General features: G+C 44.6%; 1 protein-coding gene across 1 annotated transcript in view; it reads right to left on the minus strand.

Moving 5' to 3' along the window:
• Nek11 (NIMA related kinase 11) overlaps positions 1–19,225 on the minus strand; it is a 216,577-nt gene that overhangs the window by 43,676 nt on the left and 153,676 nt on the right. Inside the window, 2 exon segments of the mRNA XM_057767840.1 lie at positions 5–65; positions 14,175–14,335. Coding sequence (XP_057623823.1) covers positions 5–65; positions 14,175–14,335 — 222 coding nt within the window.

Raw genomic sequence — 19,225 nt, forward strand, 5'->3', positions numbered from 1 at the left:
TTACCTAGAGAGGTGCAACCCAGGACATTTTCCAAACACCCAACCAGGGCTTCAATATCACTGTCCTGTCAATGCAAGAAGAATGTTTAATGTCAGAGGCATATTTATGCTACGTTTAGGCACATCACATATATAGAATCATTTGCAAAATTATTTTACAAGGCGGCTTTATTTTTTAAAGAAAGCTATCAGTCTCTCTCTCTCTCTCTCTCTCTCTCTCTCTCTCCCTCTCTCTCTACACACACACACACACACACACACACACACACACACACCTCTGTACCTGTGTAAATGTATGTATACCAATCTGTAGATGTCCTGCTTGTTCTTATGGGAAGGATGGAAACCAGCACTGTCAACAGGGGGCCTTAGTGTGTTTGGTTTGGTTTTGGGGGTGCAAGGCAAGTGCTCATCCCCAAACCTTATAAGTGGTTTCACCCCAAATCCAAGTACATGAGAGCTCTCATTTCATCTTTTGCTCTGTGCTTTCCAAATTCTCTATAATAATAAAATATGATTTTAGACTTCAAATATTCTAAATGTTATAAAAATAAAAACCAAGACTTTATTAATCAATAGTGCAGCAGGAATCTAGGGAAGTTTTTTTTTCTACATCTTTGGAACTCTGTGACCTTCAAGGAGTCATAAATCAAATAATTATCCTCCTCATTTACCTCAGTCCTCAAGGAAAGCCAGTTATCTCCCATGAGGGTTGGGGAGATTTTGAAACTGTACTAGATAACAAATATTGTCTTTGGTGCAAAATAATCTGTTCTCCAGCCAGCAGGTTCAAATAATACACAACAGCATCCTAACAAGCTTGGAAAATGGGACCTCTTAATGATTTTCAGGTTCATGGCCACACCGAGGGTGGCTGATTATTTATGGATCACCTGCTTCATTTCAAGTCAAGCAAACACTTCACATTGCAGAAACTGCCTGTGGGCCTAGGAGAAGCCACAAAAGGGTGGCTACTCTACCACACCCATAGGCCTGCTGGATTTCCTCTTCTAACATTCTCTCAAGTGTGGGCAGCCACTTGTTATGCATGTTGCAAAACTTAGCACTATCTCATGCTCAGAACATATAGAAAAGGCACTAATGAGGAGGGCTTGCCTGGTTAGTGCTGGCCATTGAGGTCAAATACCAAACAAAGATCTTTGGTGACTAGCTCAGAAATAGGGAGGGGGGATAGGTACCAGGCACTGAAATCAAAGAAGGCCAACATACCCTTCCTTTTGTACCATCGGGGGACAACCTTGAGTCATAGACTCTGCAGAGTGGCATCCTCCACTAGAGGGGGCACCATCTGCATATCCTTTGGACACCAACCAAGGAAACCCAATAAAGTCACTGGTTTGGTGGAACTGAATTTTGATTTGTCATTGTGACCTTAGAAGGAGGGCGCTGACATTTGCCTAGTCTCTCTCAAGGAGAAAAATCTTGCAATAGATGCCAAGTGTACTTGTTTTTCCCTAATATAATACTTTTATTAATTATTTGGGAATTTCATACAATGCACCCAGATCACATTTGCTTCCCATTCTTCCCAGGTCTACCCTCCCACTCTTGTGACCCCCACCCCGCCCAAAAGAAAACTATATCAATTACAATTTGTGTTTCCCAAACACTCAGTGGAACACAGTCAAGCTCCCAGTATAGAGCCCCTTAAAGAAAACTGAATCTCTCCCATCCCCTCCTCATATCTGCCAGAAGCCATCAACTGGGAAGAGTTACACTTCAGCATCTTTATCTCAATTTTTAAGAACTCTCTCCAGAAAAAAAAAAGAAGCAGTCCTTTCAAGTGCAGCTTGTGTAGTTTAATCAAACTTCCTCTATTAAAAAAATAGACAATTCACAAAATCAGCACCTGCATTTTTTGTAATAAATGAAAATTAGGGAACAGCAAAAAGCTCATCCCTACAATCCTAGAAATTATCGCTTATTTGAACATAAGTGGTTCTGGAAGAAGTACAAGAAGGGAATGCCAAGGCTTCCTGTGGGTGTCTCCTGTGGGCACACAGGCAGAGACATGGCCACAGAGAACTCTGTCAGGCTTCTGAAGTGTGAAGACTGGCTGTTGATGAAGATTTTACATTTCCTTCTGTTTCACAATTTATTGTTGGTAGATTTAAGTGGCCTGAGAGAACAAATGCATCTCGGTAGGTGACAAATTACACGGCCACTAGCCTTTAGTCGTGTAGGCCAAGTGCCTAGAAGACAGATTTTCTAACGCTCTTGAAATGGCAAAAGTGACTCCTTTTTAAGGGAATTTGTATGCTCTTCAAGTCTGCATTTCAGGAGCCGCTGACCTCTCCATAAACAGGAAGTGCCTTCGCGGCATGAAGGACAGCCCCTTACCAAAGGTTCAATTCTGAAAAACTGTCCACACCTTCAAATTCAAAATCAAGTGCAAAATATATTCTTTGTTACTTGAGGGAAGGCTGCCTTTTTTCTATTTAGGCTTTCAGCTAATTGTTTAAGGTCCACCCATAGCTAGAGAGGGTAACATGATTATTCCAACAGCTCAATTAAATGTTAATCTCATCCAAAATACTTCTTCAGAAAAACCCAGACTAATATTTGACCAACCATCTAGGCACTCTGTGGTTCAGTCAAATTGACACATAAATTAACATTCACATATTTGTTTTCTTCTTCATTAAATATAATTTCAGTGTATTTAATAATTCAAAGTTATACTCATGAGGAATCTAATATGGACTCTAGCAAATATTTTTTAACAATCAAGACTTGGGAATTTCATCATCTCTTTTGTCTACAAGAACAAGATCTCCCCCCCATGCTAACCTTTACTTTTAAAATACTCTGTGTATGTGTGTGAGGGGGTATGTGGCACATATGCGTGCATGTGTGGTATGTGGCACATGTGCATGTGTGTATGTGTGTGTGTGGTGAGTGGCACATGTTCGTGAGTGTGTGTGTGTGCTTGGGGTTGGGGAGATGGCTAACTGGATACAGAGTTTGTCATGTAAGTGTGAGAACTTGCTGTCAAACTCCCAGAATCGATGTAAGGCTGGACACAGGAGTGTGTGTCCACTACCATTCCAGTACTCCTACAGCAAGATGGAAGGCACAGGCAAGAGAATGCTTGGAAGCTTGCAGGCCAGACAGCCTTTCATGCACGGGGCAAACAATGAAAACAGAGATCCTGTCCCAAAAGAGGTGGAAGGCGGGGACCAACCCTCAAGATTACCTCTAACCTCCATATCGGCACTGTGGCACAAGTGTACCTACATTCATATACACAAATATGTAAGAAGTGTGCACATCCCTGCACACACACATATAAATATTTATATATACATATTAGCACGTACACACACACACACACAGAGTGAGAGTTTCTATATATGGTAGGGGGCTTATATCTATATAATGTACATTGTCACCCTGAATATTGATATTATATGCTATATAATACTATATATTAATATTATAAAATATTTAATATTTAAATAATTTCTGATATATTTCAAATGATAGCAAAGACTTCTTTTGTTACTGTTGCTATTCAAGAAATATTTGAAAAGCTTGCTTTGTAAAATGTAGTGTTAGAGGCATGTGGCAAATTATAAAACTGATCACATTTTCCCTGAAGTATTCTGGGTCAATCACCATAGCATTGTGAAACCTGTACACACCGGAAATGAAAAGTTCAGACTGAACACGGCTTTGAATCAGTACTTTGCTAATTCTTTGAAAGTTCTTTTTGGTGGATTTTTAAAAAGCTGTGTACTGCTGAGCATTTCAGTCGATCTTCTCATCAGCTTATTGTTGATACAACCAGAGCAATCAGATTTCTGAAAAGCACAAAATCCCTTTCAATAGGGTGGTCTTTCTGATGCAAAAAAAAAAAATAGTTTCTAACGCAGGAATATTTTTCTTCAAGCATTACTGTTGGAATATAGCCCTCCGAAGACACTCTGGACCAGTTTCCCAAGAATATTCACACGCAGAGCCCAAAAGCACACACAGGAATTAAAATGCAGTCACCAAAAGAGATGAAGTTGTGTCCAGAGCTACCTGACACCATACAGCTCACCTTTTGTTCTGCTCAGTCTCATTACTTATTTGTTTGAAACAGGGTCTCACTGTGTAGCTCAGGCTGTCTGCAACTCAACAGGCAGACCTCTGGAGGGCTGAGGTTACAGGCATAGTGCTGTGGGAACCCCTTCAGCCAATAGCCTTTAAGATACCAGTTCATTGGGCATGGAAGCTTGTACTATAAATGCAGACGTAAAGCTTGTACAGCCCCCCCCCCTCTCTCTCTCTCCCTGCTTATGCAGAGGATTGCTAATCCATAAATCTACCCCTAAATAAAGAAGCCTTCATTATACTCAGTTCTGAGCGAGTGCGGGTCTGCTTCATCACATTCATCTATGGCATAAGGCTATTACTTAGAGGTGAGCCCCAAATATTATAGCCATTTGTGCATACTTTAAGCATGGTTTTAGTCAAATTTACAATTGAACATGGACAAGGTGCAGTTTTGAAATGATGATCTAACAATAATGGAATAATCTCACTATATCAATATTCCTTCTAATATATATACCTTTAGTTTCTAGGTTATAGTTGACACTTGCAGCAACATGTAACTAGCAATACATGCACTAAGCCTGAGCAAACATCTTTACTACGTGACTTTTTAAGCATTCACACAGTGCCTTCTTTCTCAAGAAATCATGCGCTCTCTGTCACTTTCTGGCTAGAACTGGATATTGTTTGTAAACCATCGCTGGGAGGTGAAAGGCGTGAGCAAGACTGCATAGAATGAACTGGTTCTCCTACAAACTACGAGAAAAAGGTGAGCATCGGCACAACACTGGACTCAGGACAAATAATATCAAGACTTAGAGAGACATGGACTCTGAAGTCAGCCTGCTTGAGTTCAAATCCCACCTTGCTGTTATCAGTCTTATATTTTGAGCAGGTTATTTAGTGTATTCATGCCTCCATTCCCCTATCTGCAAAAGGGGTTGTGAGAAGACTCAGATGCTCTAAAGCTCATAGGCCCATACCTGGTGTACACGGACTATGTGTTTGCTAAAAGGCTCAAAACCACCATTGCAATCTCCAGAAGAGAATCCAGCCCAGATATCTGCTCAAACCGGTGGGGTGGATGAGGGCAACCGAAGAAATGCCATTCCAAGCCAGTCTGTTGCCCAAGCTGATGTTTACCCAAGACACTCCATTCAAGCTACAATTGAACCTCAGTGAAAACTGCGAAGGGATGATGAAAAAGAGACTTTGCCACACCTACTATAGGACAAAGCAGTATGAACCCACTCATAGGACCAAAGGTTTATGTGTTCATGCCTCGTGTACTCAGGATGTGGATGAAGATGCAGAAGAAGCAACAAAAGAAGGTAGGTGTATGAGCCTAGAATGCTCTGCCTCCCCTCTTCCATCTTCCCCAAAGAAGACTCCTCTTGCTAAATGGATGAAAAGAAAACTCACCTGTAGGCTGGTTAACGTCCACGACGTTAAGAAGAATGTTGAGCAAGTTTGAAACTTAGGAGTAAGAAATGATAAACTAAGGGGAGGAAACTATTTTAAAAATTAGGGAACTAAAAACAATAAATGCATTCCTTGATGAAACTGAATATATCGGTGAATAAGAGAGAGATCTAGGCATTGACTTCTGTAAAATGATAACTATATACAATATTCTATCTTGTGCCAACTAAAGGGGGAGTATTTGAGTGAATGAATGAACAGAACCCAGCTGCCATAAGAATTTAGTTTAGGATAAGGGTTTCTTAGGCAGACTCCAATGGCCCCTCAGAGGTTGTGTATCTATCTTTAGATGCTCTCAAGAGCCTCCTGGGGGTTACTGCGCTTAGTTATCCTTTACCTGGAGGCAGTGAAAACCCAACCATCTGTCTACATGCAGCCTCCTCTACACTCAAGGCTAGTGGGCTATGCCAACTAACTCTCAAAGGCATAGACATCCTGGGGAGGCTTGCAGCTTGTAGCTGCACACACGCACACATGCACACACACACACACACACAAAACTTCACGGTTACAGAAGTGTCTTATATATTCCAGTGGCTAAAAGCTTCTCAAAGGGGTGTGTGGATGCCTTTGTGGTATGCCCGTGTTCTCCATCTGTTAAACAACCCCAAGTAAGTTCAGCTCTGTAGATCTACACACAAAACAGATATACCCTTCATGATGGCTCCACCTCAGGAGACCCTGGCATGTTGTCATACTCAGTGCTCCTTGGTGCCAGTGGACATGCAGAGTTTAAGGAATTGGTTTCTTTTACTTGTTCCCTGTGCACTTAGAGTCTATCCCACCTGGGGAAACAATCCCCAGTCATCTTTTCTACTAAGCCAAGGCCATTCTGGACCCACCTCTTCCAGAGAGATCACATCTTCCCAACTCTACAAAGTTCTGACTGGCCGGCCAGCTACAGCCAGGAAGCAGCAGGACAGATGTGGCTCACAATTGCAAACGCTGCCACCCAGCCCCAGTTCCTGATCCCCTCTTCGGGGCAGTATTGAATCAAAGCTACTTTCGGTGAGCAAACTTGGCAGAGATGGAGGCACACAGATCTCAGGTGTGCAGAACTTCTCAAGAATGAATATGCTTGAACAGACATCAGCCAAAGTGAAGATACTCCCCAGCCCCCACATAGTCCTTTTGACATCCTTCCAGTTCCCCTGCAACACTGTCATGATTTCTGTCACCACAGGTTTCTCTCTCCTCCTCTCTGTCACTCCTTTCCTCCTTCCCCTCCTTTTTTCTCCACCACAGCCCCCCTTTGGTACTGGTGGTTTTACTCATACTAGGCATGCGTTTGAACCCTAAGCTACACCAGGCTCAGTTCTGACACATCTCAAGGCTTTTAGTTACTCTGCACTGAGTTGGCCTCTCACTTACAATCTGTTTTCTTCCCCCAGAGGTCAGGAGCCCTTTGTGGTACAAGTTATGGCCTCCTTATCACCTGGGGCTTCAGACATATGGGTTGCTCTCTCTGACATAAGCTCCTACTCCCTTTCCTTGTCTCAAGGGGTAGGCACACTTTCATCTCCTGAAAGCTCTTCCTGACTCTTCTTAGCAGCCCTCTGCACAGCACCCAACACCATTTTCCCTCCAAGCTATGCTCCTTTGTCTCACTTGTTTTATTTCTGTGTTTATTTTATTTATTTCCTGGCTGCCTGCACAACTGGATTCTACCCCGTGGGTGTTCATCCATTTATTTGTTGTTTGTGCATGCACCCCCAATATCTACTGTGAATTTCCTCTGTGGCAAATATTCTTAAAAGGTGCCGTGAGTACAATACTTACCTTCTATCTCCCTCGAGTATGGACACAGACCTTAAGTGAAGGAACTAGCAAATAGTAGTGACTTGGATGTTGAAAAGACTATAGAGAAAAAGAAAGCAGGAGGGCTGAAGAGTGAATGCTCCCGCTAGTGAGAGGGACTTGATTTAATGTAGCAGAGCCTCTACCATAAGATGACACAAAGCAAAGACCTGAAGACAGATGGCTCTAATATTGCTTGTGCATCTTATGGGAAGAACATAACAGGCTGCTAAAGACACACACATGTCTGGTGATCTCCAAGGAGGAGGCAAGTGTGATTGCATTGGCACAGTGGGGGGCCCTCAGGGAGAGTAGATAAGGGACCAGGGTGAGGTGATGGTGATGAGGATGGAGGAGGTGGGTGGAGGGCCTGTGTGTGTAGACTCCGAGTGAGATGCAAGGGTACAGAGAGAGAGAGAGAGAGAGAGAGAGAGAGAGAGAGAGAGAGAGAGAGAGAGGAAGATGGAGGGAGGGAGGGAGAGAGAGAGGTGGGAAAGAGAGAGGACAGCTGGAAGCTCTTGCGAAGCTCTCCAGCTGAAGTTACAAGGTTAGAGATACTAAGCTGTGATCACACGGTGTGCCATGGAAGAAAAGTGCATAGATTTTGCTGATGGACTGGATATGAGGGTGAGCAGAAGGAGGTGAGTGGAGCTTGACTCAGGAGGAGCTGCAGAGGGGTCGAGGAGCTCACGTTCAGACATACTGATTTCAGGATCTGTTCTTGGCTACATGACTAGGCACACAAGTCCAGGCTTCTAGGAAGACAGGCTGATGACTGGAAGACCTATCAAGCACAGCACATCACAGATAGTACTAAGCACATGAGTCTGAAATGCGCACAGGGCAGGGCCGTCTGTTGGCTCTCTTCCACACACCCTGTACCTCTGCCACTGAGGATGTGATATGTAGGTGGACACACAATTAATAATCTACCTATTTTCTTTTCAGTCAGCTGTATTACTAAGCAATTGTCTACTGTTCTGCAAACCATATCCACAATAGTCCTAAGTCACAGAAGAAACCTAAACGACACAGTGGTGCCTCTTCCTGCACATTCAGATTGCCTTGTGGACCTTAGCTGGGTCTCACTAGCAACTAGGCCTTTGCTCCATCCATAGCTCACAGGAAGACAGAGGGTGCTGCTACCCAGAGCAGGGGACAGGGTTACTGGCACTTCTGTGGAGCTGCTGTGGAATTAGGAGGCTGAGATCAGAGTTCCTAGCTCACTGTTGAGGTTGCCTTCTTCCCTAGTGTACTTGGTGACAGGTACACAGAGCCACATCTTCTAAACTCCAAGTGCAAACAAGCCCTGCTGGCTCCCAAAACACTAAATGCCTCCTGTAAATTCAGAGCTGCTGACATGTGGCTGTCACGGGTCCACATTCCAGGCTAAAGTCCTCGTTTGCTCTGCATTAGTAAAGCCCTCTAGCTGTAGGTGCCTCCTACTAAGGCCCTGAGTCCCTGCAAGTCAGGGCTTATGGGTTGCTTCGGAGTCTTGAAGACATTCACGATATCCAACCACAGAACTCAGGAGCCATGGACTGCAGTTTGGAAATGTAATGGGTGAGGAGGAGAAACAACCAAGTGGGGCTGATGGCGTGACATCGACCCAAGACAGAGGGACAGATTTTTCCAGGAGCCACTGAGACCTGACTCCCCTGCTGCACCCCATTCCTGGAGGTTTGGTGGTGCAGAAGAGGGACCTCTAGCCAGTCCCTCTGCCTGGTCTTTAACGGCTTAGTCTCTTTACCCAACACATGCCCAACAGTCTAGGAAGACAGGCCAACAATCAAGGGAGTTATTGGGCCAAAAAGAGAAAGACTTTCCAACCCCAAAAGGAAGTCCTGTGACATACGTTTAGTTTTGGCAGATGAATAATCTCAAGGCCAGTTCTAGATGAGTCCTCATTTAAACTCCACAGAGCATGCAGCAACTTGGTCCTGTGTTTGATCCAGGATTTGAAGTCATTACGTCACTACCCATTTTCATGCATTTTGGTGCTGTCTTTAGGTCCTAAGCATCTCTTTTCCTTTTTGTTTACTAACTTCCCTAGTAATCCCCCAGCTCTAGGAACAGCCTTTCCCAGTGAGGTCTGGGGATCCCAGAGTGGCCAGCAATGAGCTACACTTTGTACTGGACAAGGAACAAGGGATGGAAAAGGAGAAGAATTATGGCATCAAGGCTAGACCAGGATAGGAGCAGAAACTGGGGCATCCAAGACACTCCTGTGAACAACAGTCGCTGAGGCTACAGAAACCAGTCACCCTGCAGGAACGGCACACCAAGATGGACCAGTCACCCTGCAGGAACGGCACACCAAGATGGACCAGTCACCCTGCAGGAATGGACCACCAATCTGCTTGAACAACAGTCACTGAGGCTACAGAGGCCAGTCACCACACAGGAATGGCACACCAAGCTGGAAGTACACCTTACACTTTAGTGGGCTTGGCTGTGACACAGCAATGCAGTTACTGGGGAAGAAATAGCTCAACTGCCTGCAATCGCATGACAGGCCTTTTAGAAATAACAGTGACTTCTAACGTCAATGCAGGACAAAACATGTTGCCTCCTGTGTATGCAGTTTACTAAATTAGGTCATTATTGGAATGATTTTTAAAATAGAAGGCAAAGCAGTGTCCCTACTGAGGTTCAAAGTTCTAGCATCGTCTATTTGAAAAATCACACAGGAAAATAATTTTGCATCCCTTAGCAGGAGAGAGTTGGTGCTTATTTACTTTTCACAGGTCTGCACTTTCCCTAGAACTGGCACAAGGTCAGCCTTGTATATATGCTCGGCAATTCTATATAGTAAAGCGGGCCTTGGCTGCCTTTCCACTATTGCCTCGACCTGTCGTTTCCGCCACCATGGCTGCACAGAAGAGAGCCTGTGGAAACAGTGGCCCGCTTGCAATAGGGCATCTTAGCTGAAACCCAGCAAGCCTCAGTTTCCTTGTGAGCTTCCTTACACCCCAGTCACAGAAAGATCAAGATCAGGATTCATCAGAGGGGTCAAAGGACACAGAACTCTAACCTGGAGCTTCCAGTCAATGCGGACTCAGAGCGGGTGCTAAAGCTGGGCCATTCCTGCCCAACACAGGACTCTTGCAACCATGCCAACAGCAGCCTTTGCCCTGTGTGGCCTACCAGCCTTTCCAAAAACTGTATAACCAATCCATGCTTCTCTCCTTCCCTCCTTTCCTCCCTCTTTTCTTTCCTGTTTTCATCTCTTCTCTTGGAGATGTCTCATAACCTGAGGATCTCCCACCTACTCCGCAGGGATATCCCTTGCATCTCTTATCCTGCCCTATCGTCTCTCCCAGAAGACCTGTGCTAGCCCAGAATATAAGGTACTGACCCATCAAAAGGCCACCCCAGGAACGTGGGCTGTGACCACTGTAGTAAGTATGAGCTGATTGAAGCACTGGCTCTCCCTACAGCATTAGCTCTGACAGCAACCTCAGGACAGCCTGGTTGGTCCTCAGAGGACCCTCAGGCCTTACCAGCACTGCAGTGTATCTGCTTTTCCTAGTGCCACTGCTTGCTGGGAGAATGTCAAATCCAGAACAACCGGAGAACTTCCATATTGGCTGGAAAGCCAGGCCTCTGCAACCCCTCACCTCAGGAAGCAAACACCAGGGGCCTGAGGAGCCTTTTAAGGGAACTTCAGTGAGAGCCTTCATTACAGTCTTTCCCGAGAGAGCAGTGGGTCACTTCTATCGAGTGCTTTTGCCAGTGTCCTTGGTCATTTACTAGTCTTGGAGAGGGAATGACAGTCCAGGCAGTAAGGGACATGAAGAATTAATGACAACATGCACCAGTCTGCAGCCCTAAGGCTTGTCTGTGAGAACACATGGTTTACTGCTCAGTGACAGGTCCCATGGCTGCCACAGAGAACCTGTTTTGATGGCAGCTGTAAACCCCACTCTCGTGAGAGCTAGGAGCATGGTTCCAATCTGGTGACCCAGATGTCACATCGGAGCCATCAGCATGATAATGGCTTGTGATAAAGGTATTATTGATGCTTTGCTCAGCACAGTAGAGAGACAGCAGTAATTGGGCGTTTCATTCAACAGCTTTGAAGGCAATGCTGCTTAAAGAGGCTGGCTCAGAGAACTTCACAACGAAGCCCGGGGCTGGTGTCTTTCAGACATCACTTCCTCCATCAAAACAGGAAAGAGTTTGGATCTGGTTATGCACACAGAGTCCATGGATCTGGTTATACACACAGAGTCCATGGGTGTATTGCTACTTCAGCAGACCCTAGCATGTTCAGGAGTCAGGAGCAAAGTCGGGAAGAAAAGAAGCGATTCCAGAGACAGTCGCAAGCTTCATGCACTTCACAAAGCCAAAAGTGACTGGGGTACCAACACTGAACTCAGAAGAGCAACTTGTGTATTGTTGACACAAGGATCCTACAAGAATGGGAGGGTGCCCAGCACAGCCACACCCACCACCTCTGGAGGAAGAGAAACCGTATCGAACGAATACCAGATTAAACTGCAGCTGTGATTATCTGTCCCTATCACAGACTACCCTACCATAATCCCCACTTCCACTCTGTCAGACCATGCTAATCTGCCTTGCAGCCCAGGGAAAAGCATTGGCCTGAGGCTGACCGCTCAGACTTGGAACCACAGTGTTGATCCCTCCCAGCGGTGCCACTGTGGGTGAGCTACTTTTCTCCTAGACACTCAGTTTCTTCACTGAAAATGGGAACAAGACAACATGACTCTGAGGGACAAAATACCACGCATGGGAAGTGTCATTGCATCTAATCACAACAGACTTAAAATCAATCACAATTGGCCATGTAACATGTGGCAGATACACACCCCAGAGAGCAAATCCCTGCCCTTATATTTACCATCTGCACTGAGAAAGAAGAAAGAAGTTTTTAAAATATTGCAACTGTAACATCTCACTTTCACATTAAAGACTTTGGGCAGTACATTTAAAAAAGCAAGATAACTAATTTTTATAATAATGGTTAAATTACTATGTATTTATTAAGTATGTAATAAGATGTGAGTCCGGATCTGATGTGATAATTAAGTCTGATCTGGGCATGACTGGAAATGCTTTAGGCTGATCACTCCATCTACCCTTCTACAATGAGGAGCCACTTTTCTCCCATTGTACAGATTAGCACACTGAAGCACAGTGAAGTTCAGTAGTGTGTACAAGGTAACAACATCCCATAGAAGTAGGAAGGCCTACACTTATTTAAGGGCAATCTGACTTCCCACAAAACACTGTAATAAAAGCTAGCCAGAGATGGTGCCTCTGGGGCTGGCAAAGTTCTATTTCTTGACTCTGCTGGTATTTGTAACAGATTTTATTTATGTGTGTTTCCGAATTGGCTTTGGTATACTTAGAACTATTTTAAATGATAATATTGGTAATTCAGAGTTCCTCGTTTGATGAACTGAGCAAGGACTGGGCATGTGTTTGTTTGCCATGTGTTCCATCCATAGGCATGGGTTGAAGTTAATGCAGTATTACCACAATATTTGTTTAGACTCTTTGTAGTGATGATGCAAAAGTAAATGGAAATTATAATTTTAACTTGAGGTGATAAGTACATTTTCCCCAGAGTCCCCCAGGGAGAAAGAGGAATAGGTGTAAGGAACAGACTTATTGCAGCATTTGGAACCCCGCCCCTCTTCTGCCCTGCATTTTTGCTAACAATTATTTGCCCTCTCCTCTAATATTTGTTGTTTATATTCTCCCATACTTTCTCTTTATCTTAACTTTTCCCTTTGATTGACTCTCCTTTTTAAAATCATTTGTTTATTTTTATTTTATATGTGTGAATTTTTGCCTGCATATTAGAGTTGGGAACCAAACCTAGGTTCTCTGCAACAGTAGCAAGCACTCTTAATCATTAAAGCGTCTCTTCAGTCCCAGCTTGGGTCTACTCTTACACCCTCCTGGTTGCCTTCTCTCTCCTTCACCTGGTCTATAGAACTTGAGAGACATTTCTTATGGATTTTGCTTAATATTATGGTAGACTGCTTAGTTTTTATTCAGAATGTCTCTGTGGTTGGCCATGGTGGCACATTCCTAAAATCCCAGCACTCAGGAAGTCAGTCAGAAAGTTGAAGGTTCAAGCCCAGGCTTGAAACAGTGAGAAACTGTTTCAACAATAAAAAAGTTGAATGACTTGTGTACAACTTCCTTTCCACTCCAGAAATCAAAAGAAAAAGGCACAAGCCAGTGTCATTTCTTAGCCTATCACAAACACTAGCTCAGGCTTTCTAATTAAGCATTTCTACCACTATAGCACCTACACAGAGAGAGCCAATGCTGCACCAAACGATGGTCCCTTGGAGGCTGCATTGCAAGAAGCTAAAAAGAACATTCTCCAGTTTCAGATTCTTTAAGTCTTAACTCCTAGATGGAATCCATCTTGATACATTTGTATTTGCACTGAATTTGTAAACCGGCCTAAAAACATGATTACAGGCAGGAAAGTGATAAAATACCCACTGTGCCTGTGAAAGCGACACCTCAGCACTTAGTGGTCCACTGTATAGAGGAGCTCCTCAGCGGGCAGACACTGTAGCGCGTGTCACACAGCCTGTCCTCCTGCAGTGAGCCCGCTAGCCCTTTCCCTCCCAACAGAGTGCGATCAGAGTCTGGTCACTTCATGGAGTCTGCCCGCCTGCCCCCTGAAAGTAAAGACTTATTACACGGAGCCATTATGGAGTTCCTAGTATTCCTGGGCTCCCTGATATCAACTCCAGGTTCAAGACTTCCTCTGCTCTTTCTTAGAACAAGTCCAGTCAGCACCCCGGACAGCGACAAATCCTTCTGAGAGCAGGAGGTACCTGTTGGTTTGTTCTGTAAGCAGGTGGGGCTCCCTTGTCCCTCATTTCTCCCTCTGCCTCTGAGAACACCATTTCTTCCTCCTGCTCCTCACTCTCCTCAGAACAGGAATCAAATGCATCAGCATAATACTCTTCAGCAACCAGCGGGTCTTCTGGGATCCCTGAAACAGAGAATAAGCAGCAACTGCTGTCATCGGAGTCATAACGGGGTAAGCTGGGAGCCTTGTGTATCTTCGGAGACTGGTGCTGACAAAGCTTCCTTGGAGCACGGTGCTGACTCTTAGCTTCCTGAAAGTGTTTGCTGGATATAGTCAGCACTTGGCAAAATTAAACCAGTAGAGAGAGGGACACTAACCTTTGAAGTTAAGAGAACAGAAGCATGGGACAAGAGTAAATAATCGTCTTTTTACATGAGTCCTTATTAAAAATGAAGGGAGTCAGGGGAGAAATAAAGATAGACACCACAGCAAGGCCTTGTTATGCAACACACAAAACTTTGTGGCTGAAAGAATGGGAAGGAAAGTGTGTTAATATTCTTCTGGAAATTTCTTGTAAGAAAGAAAAGAAAAAAGACAGAAGGAGGGAAGGAAGGAGGGAAGGAAATGTCAGTGATGGGACAAAGTAAGATGGGTAGGATATTTAACAATGACATTTGGCCAAACTGAGGAAGATATCACAACTCTTTTCTAACAGGCTATGGATTCAGGTTTTTCAAATGGAGTTTGCTATAGCAGGGCTATATTTATACCCACATAGGACATTTATTCAAAAGAAAAAAGAAAGGGGAAGATTGTTCATGTAAGCTGATGCCAATAAATCCAAGTTATTTGGCATGGTATCACTAGTCACTAAAACAGAGGTGTACCCGTAAGAATATCAACAAAGAATGGCCAAGAATGTGTTGCATGGGGCATGGCATTATAAACTCTAATTACCAGTGGGGACTAGTAACAGAGGAAACCTTTGGGTGTGAGAGGAGGACACTACATACTGATACTCTACTGCAAGCCGGGTGAGGCTTTGCATCATTCTGACTTACAAACAGAATTATTGTTCTTACTTGCGACACACAGTAGTGTTTTTAATACAGTGCTACTGTTTTCTATCTGCTGGGGGAGCATGGCATTCAGGGTCAGAGCACGGGGGAAGTCTGGCATTCAGGGTCAGAGCACCGGGGAAGTCTGGCATTCAGGGTCAGAGCACCGGGGAAGTGTGGCATTCAGGGTCAGAGCATCAGGGAAGTGTGGCACTTGGGGTCAGAGCACCAGGGAAGTGTAGCACTCGGGGTCAGAGGACTGGGGTCTGACTCCTGCCTGCTTGTGTATGAAACTCTGAGCAAGGTGATTCCATTTACAGAACTCAGGCTTCCTCAGTAAAATTAATATATAGATACTTGAGCTATGCAACTTGCAGACTCCATCATAAGCTGCTTATGGAAACATCTGTGTACAGAGAAATGTAACGGAACTTCTGCCCGATTTCTATACCTGTATAAAATGGGATTTTCATGAGCGGACTCCAGAATTCTCTGAAAGAGAACACTAGCTGTAGACTTATCAGCAGAAGAAGACTTAAAATTTTAAGATTGCACTTCATCTTTCACAGAGTTTTGCCATGCTGCCGTGTGCATGTGGAGGTGAGAGGACAATGGGGGGGATCAACGCTCTCCTTCCACTGTGTGGGCCATCAGCCGCCCCTGCTGAGCCATCAGGCCAGCCCCCAAAGGAACTTTACAATCTTCTCCTTATCTACACTTCCACTACAAAACAAACAAACAAACCCAAGAGGCTACATAGTGGGATCATAATTAGTCCACTGACAAAAATTACAATATTCCCAACAGTCTTTGGCAGTTTCTAGGGTAGGGCGCATATGCTCTGTCTAGCCAGGAGGAGCTGCTCCACAGCATGAGACATATATGAGAACCAAATCTGTCGAAGGATCTCCCGCTTCACCACCAAGCCTGTGCTGGGAGACCTGCTGGGCAGAACCACATGCTTCCCACCGAACTCCCCACTTGCTCCTTCCCCCAGCACACCCCGAACCCCCATCTCTGTCAAATAGTCTGTTCTCTCATCGCCTCTCCTTCCCCTCCTTCCCAGTCTTCCACAGTTGTTATTCATTCGCTTTTTCGTGTTCTCCCCTTCTGCTCTCCTCCTTTCCTCCCCCCTTCCCATTCTTTGCATTCAAACTTGAGCAGACATAGTAAAGCACGCTCACATCACTGCCCAGTTTGCAGGGGTGTGCTTATATCACCCACACACTTAAACTCTAGGACTCAAACAGTTTTCGGGAATAAAGGTTTATCCACCCAAAGTCCATGAGACACTTAGGTGTTTGCCATTCTAGTCAGTGTTTCAAAATGCTGTTGGCAACTCATGGGAAGTAACTTCTCAGTTTATAGCTTGAAACACACTGGTTTAGATGCTGGCTTCTGCACCAAAATGATTCACACATCCATCCAGACTAACAGTGGCTCTACAACACTGGGTACCAATTTAACTTTGTGCAGTTCAGGTTTCTCTTAGAAATCATGGGTGATTATCAGCCTGTGGAGTTATTATGAACAATCAACAGTATAACAGAAACAAGGAAGTATGCACCCTGTCTTGGTTCTTTACTCAATAAACATCAGCTGCTATCAGAGCTGGACAGTGTGGCAAACATCTTGAATTTGCCTGTTAATACCCAACATCAGGGAAAAAATACATCAGACAATCCTAAGTATATATCAAATGTGAAATTTCTTTATTTTAAATATAATTGGTGGGTGTGGATTTTCAGAACTGACTCAAAGGCACAGTAAGGAATGAATGATGTCCCATGCGTTTTCTTCCTGCTGGCCTCCACGGGGACACCAGGGCACTTGATGCTCTCCCACCATTTTCCTGTTCAACAAGGGCCTCTAAGTTCTCTTCAAACAGCTCAGGAAGACATGGGATTCTACAGTGAAAAGCAAACTAGTCAAATTATCGGCTTCATAGATTGCACGGTCTTCATTGTAGTTATGACTGCTTTGAAGACAACCAATATTCAAATGAAGAGTGTGGCTGAGTTCAATAAGCCTGACCAGGTCATATCTGTACCACCCAGACATTTTCCTCTTGCAAAAACAAACAAACAAACAAACAAAAATACACAAAAAACCAAACTACCATCTCCTCTTCCCATAACAGTGCTCACTGTGTATAAAGAGACATAGTTCCTCAGCCCTTGAGCCTAAAGGAAAAAAATGATAATAGTGGCTCGTGGAACAGACTGGAGGGCTCTGTCTACAGCATCTCCTCTGGTGTGTGGCTTATGGGACAGAAGGGGAGGGTTCCATGTGTGACCCGTGGGACAGACGGGAGGGTTCCGTCTGCAGTGTTTCGTGTGTGTGGTTGTGGGACAGAAGGGGAGGGTTCCGTGTGTGACCCGTGGGACAGACGAGAGGGCTCCGTCTGCAGTGTCTTCTGAGTGTGACCCATGGGACAGAAAGGGAGGGTTTTGTCTGCAGCATTTCCTATGTGTGGCTCGTGGGACAGATGGGAGGGTTCCGTCTGCAGTGTCTCCTGTGTGTGACCCATGGGACAGACAGGAGGGCTCCGTTTGCAGCGGCTCCTGAGCACACCGCATGCCTGGTACTGCTTAGAAATGGAATTGTTTTCAAAAGAGAAAATCAAAACAAATGTCAGCCTCCTTCAACTGTGTTTGTCAAGCTGCGTGGTTTTTTGTAGTGAGCCCAATTTGAAGCCTTGTTCTGCTAAGGCTCATTTCTCCTGTCACTGAGGGAAAAACAGACTGTGATAAATTGCTTTAATTTCCCCACACCCTGAAGTCAGCCTCCTAACAAACGCAACTGGAATGGCATTCCAGATTTTTCCGATGCTGGATAGGCGGTAACAGGGCATACACATGAAGGAATCCAGTAATGGCTGCCCAAGCTTGGACACCAGTGCTGCAAATCCATACTGTAGAGAAAGGGTGGCCTTTTCCAGATCTTTCAGTCAAGAAGTAGATAAATCCCTTCCAAGATAACTGAGTACTGGGGTCACCTATAGGAATTGTTAGTTAACACACATCACTATGTCCTAATCCCCAAAATGCTGACTTGGTAGTTCCGGGTAGCACCTGAGAGTGCTCATTTATTTAACCAGTGTGTGTGTACATGTGTGTGTATATGTGTGTGCGTGTCTAGAAGCTTCCAAATGCCTTGGAGCAGGAGTTAACAGTTGGTTGTGGGTCACACAGCATGGATGCCAGGAACTAAATTCTGGAATTCTGCAAGACCAACAAGAGCTCCCAACCACTGAGCCATTTCTCCATCCCCACAATTTGCATTTCTCAGAAGTTCCAAGCTGATGTGGCTGCTGCTGGCCTAGAGTCCACACCCAAGAGCCACCGCTCAACTAAAAGTCCTTCTTATGTTACACAGAATCACTTTAATGAATGACGTGTGACCCTTCACAAGCTCTACATTTTCTGATCTTTGTGTGTCAAAGACAAAACATGAATGGAAATGAACTACTCTTAGAAGAGCAAAAACTGGGCTCTCAGTGGCCTCCATTGCTTCCCATCTCTATGATATAAACAATGCGGCTGTTACTACTTTGTTAACAGCGACACTGAATCGGATGGTGAGCAGCCCAAAGTAAGTCTTTCCGTCAAACACTCTGCAATTTTAGAAACACACCCACAATTACTACTCCCTTCAACCATTGCATCTTTTCCTTAGACCAAAGTAATATCTTTTGTCCATCGTTCAGGTACGAAACACGAGGGCTCAGACAGGCCGATAACCAGAGAAAGATCACACAGCTACATGCAGCATGAACAGGAAACTAGAATGCAAATAACCCAAACCCTATTGCTGTGTAACAAATTCTCATCTTTGCTGCTAAAACCACTGTAAAGTCATGACTAAGACAGAGAGCTGCTGAGCACATCCCTCACTAAACCTCATACCCTAGTCCCACAGGCCCACCAAGTTCAACGCCTCAGTCAAAGCTACCCTAGAGTATGATTCCGCTCACTAACAGGACTACGGGTTTTCCCAGGTGCTTCTGCTGTCT

The sequence above is a fragment of the Chionomys nivalis genome, chromosome 4, assembly GCF_950005125.1.
Source record: "Chionomys nivalis chromosome 4, mChiNiv1.1, whole genome shotgun sequence".
NCBI lineage: Eukaryota > Metazoa > Chordata > Mammalia > Rodentia > Cricetidae > Chionomys > Chionomys nivalis.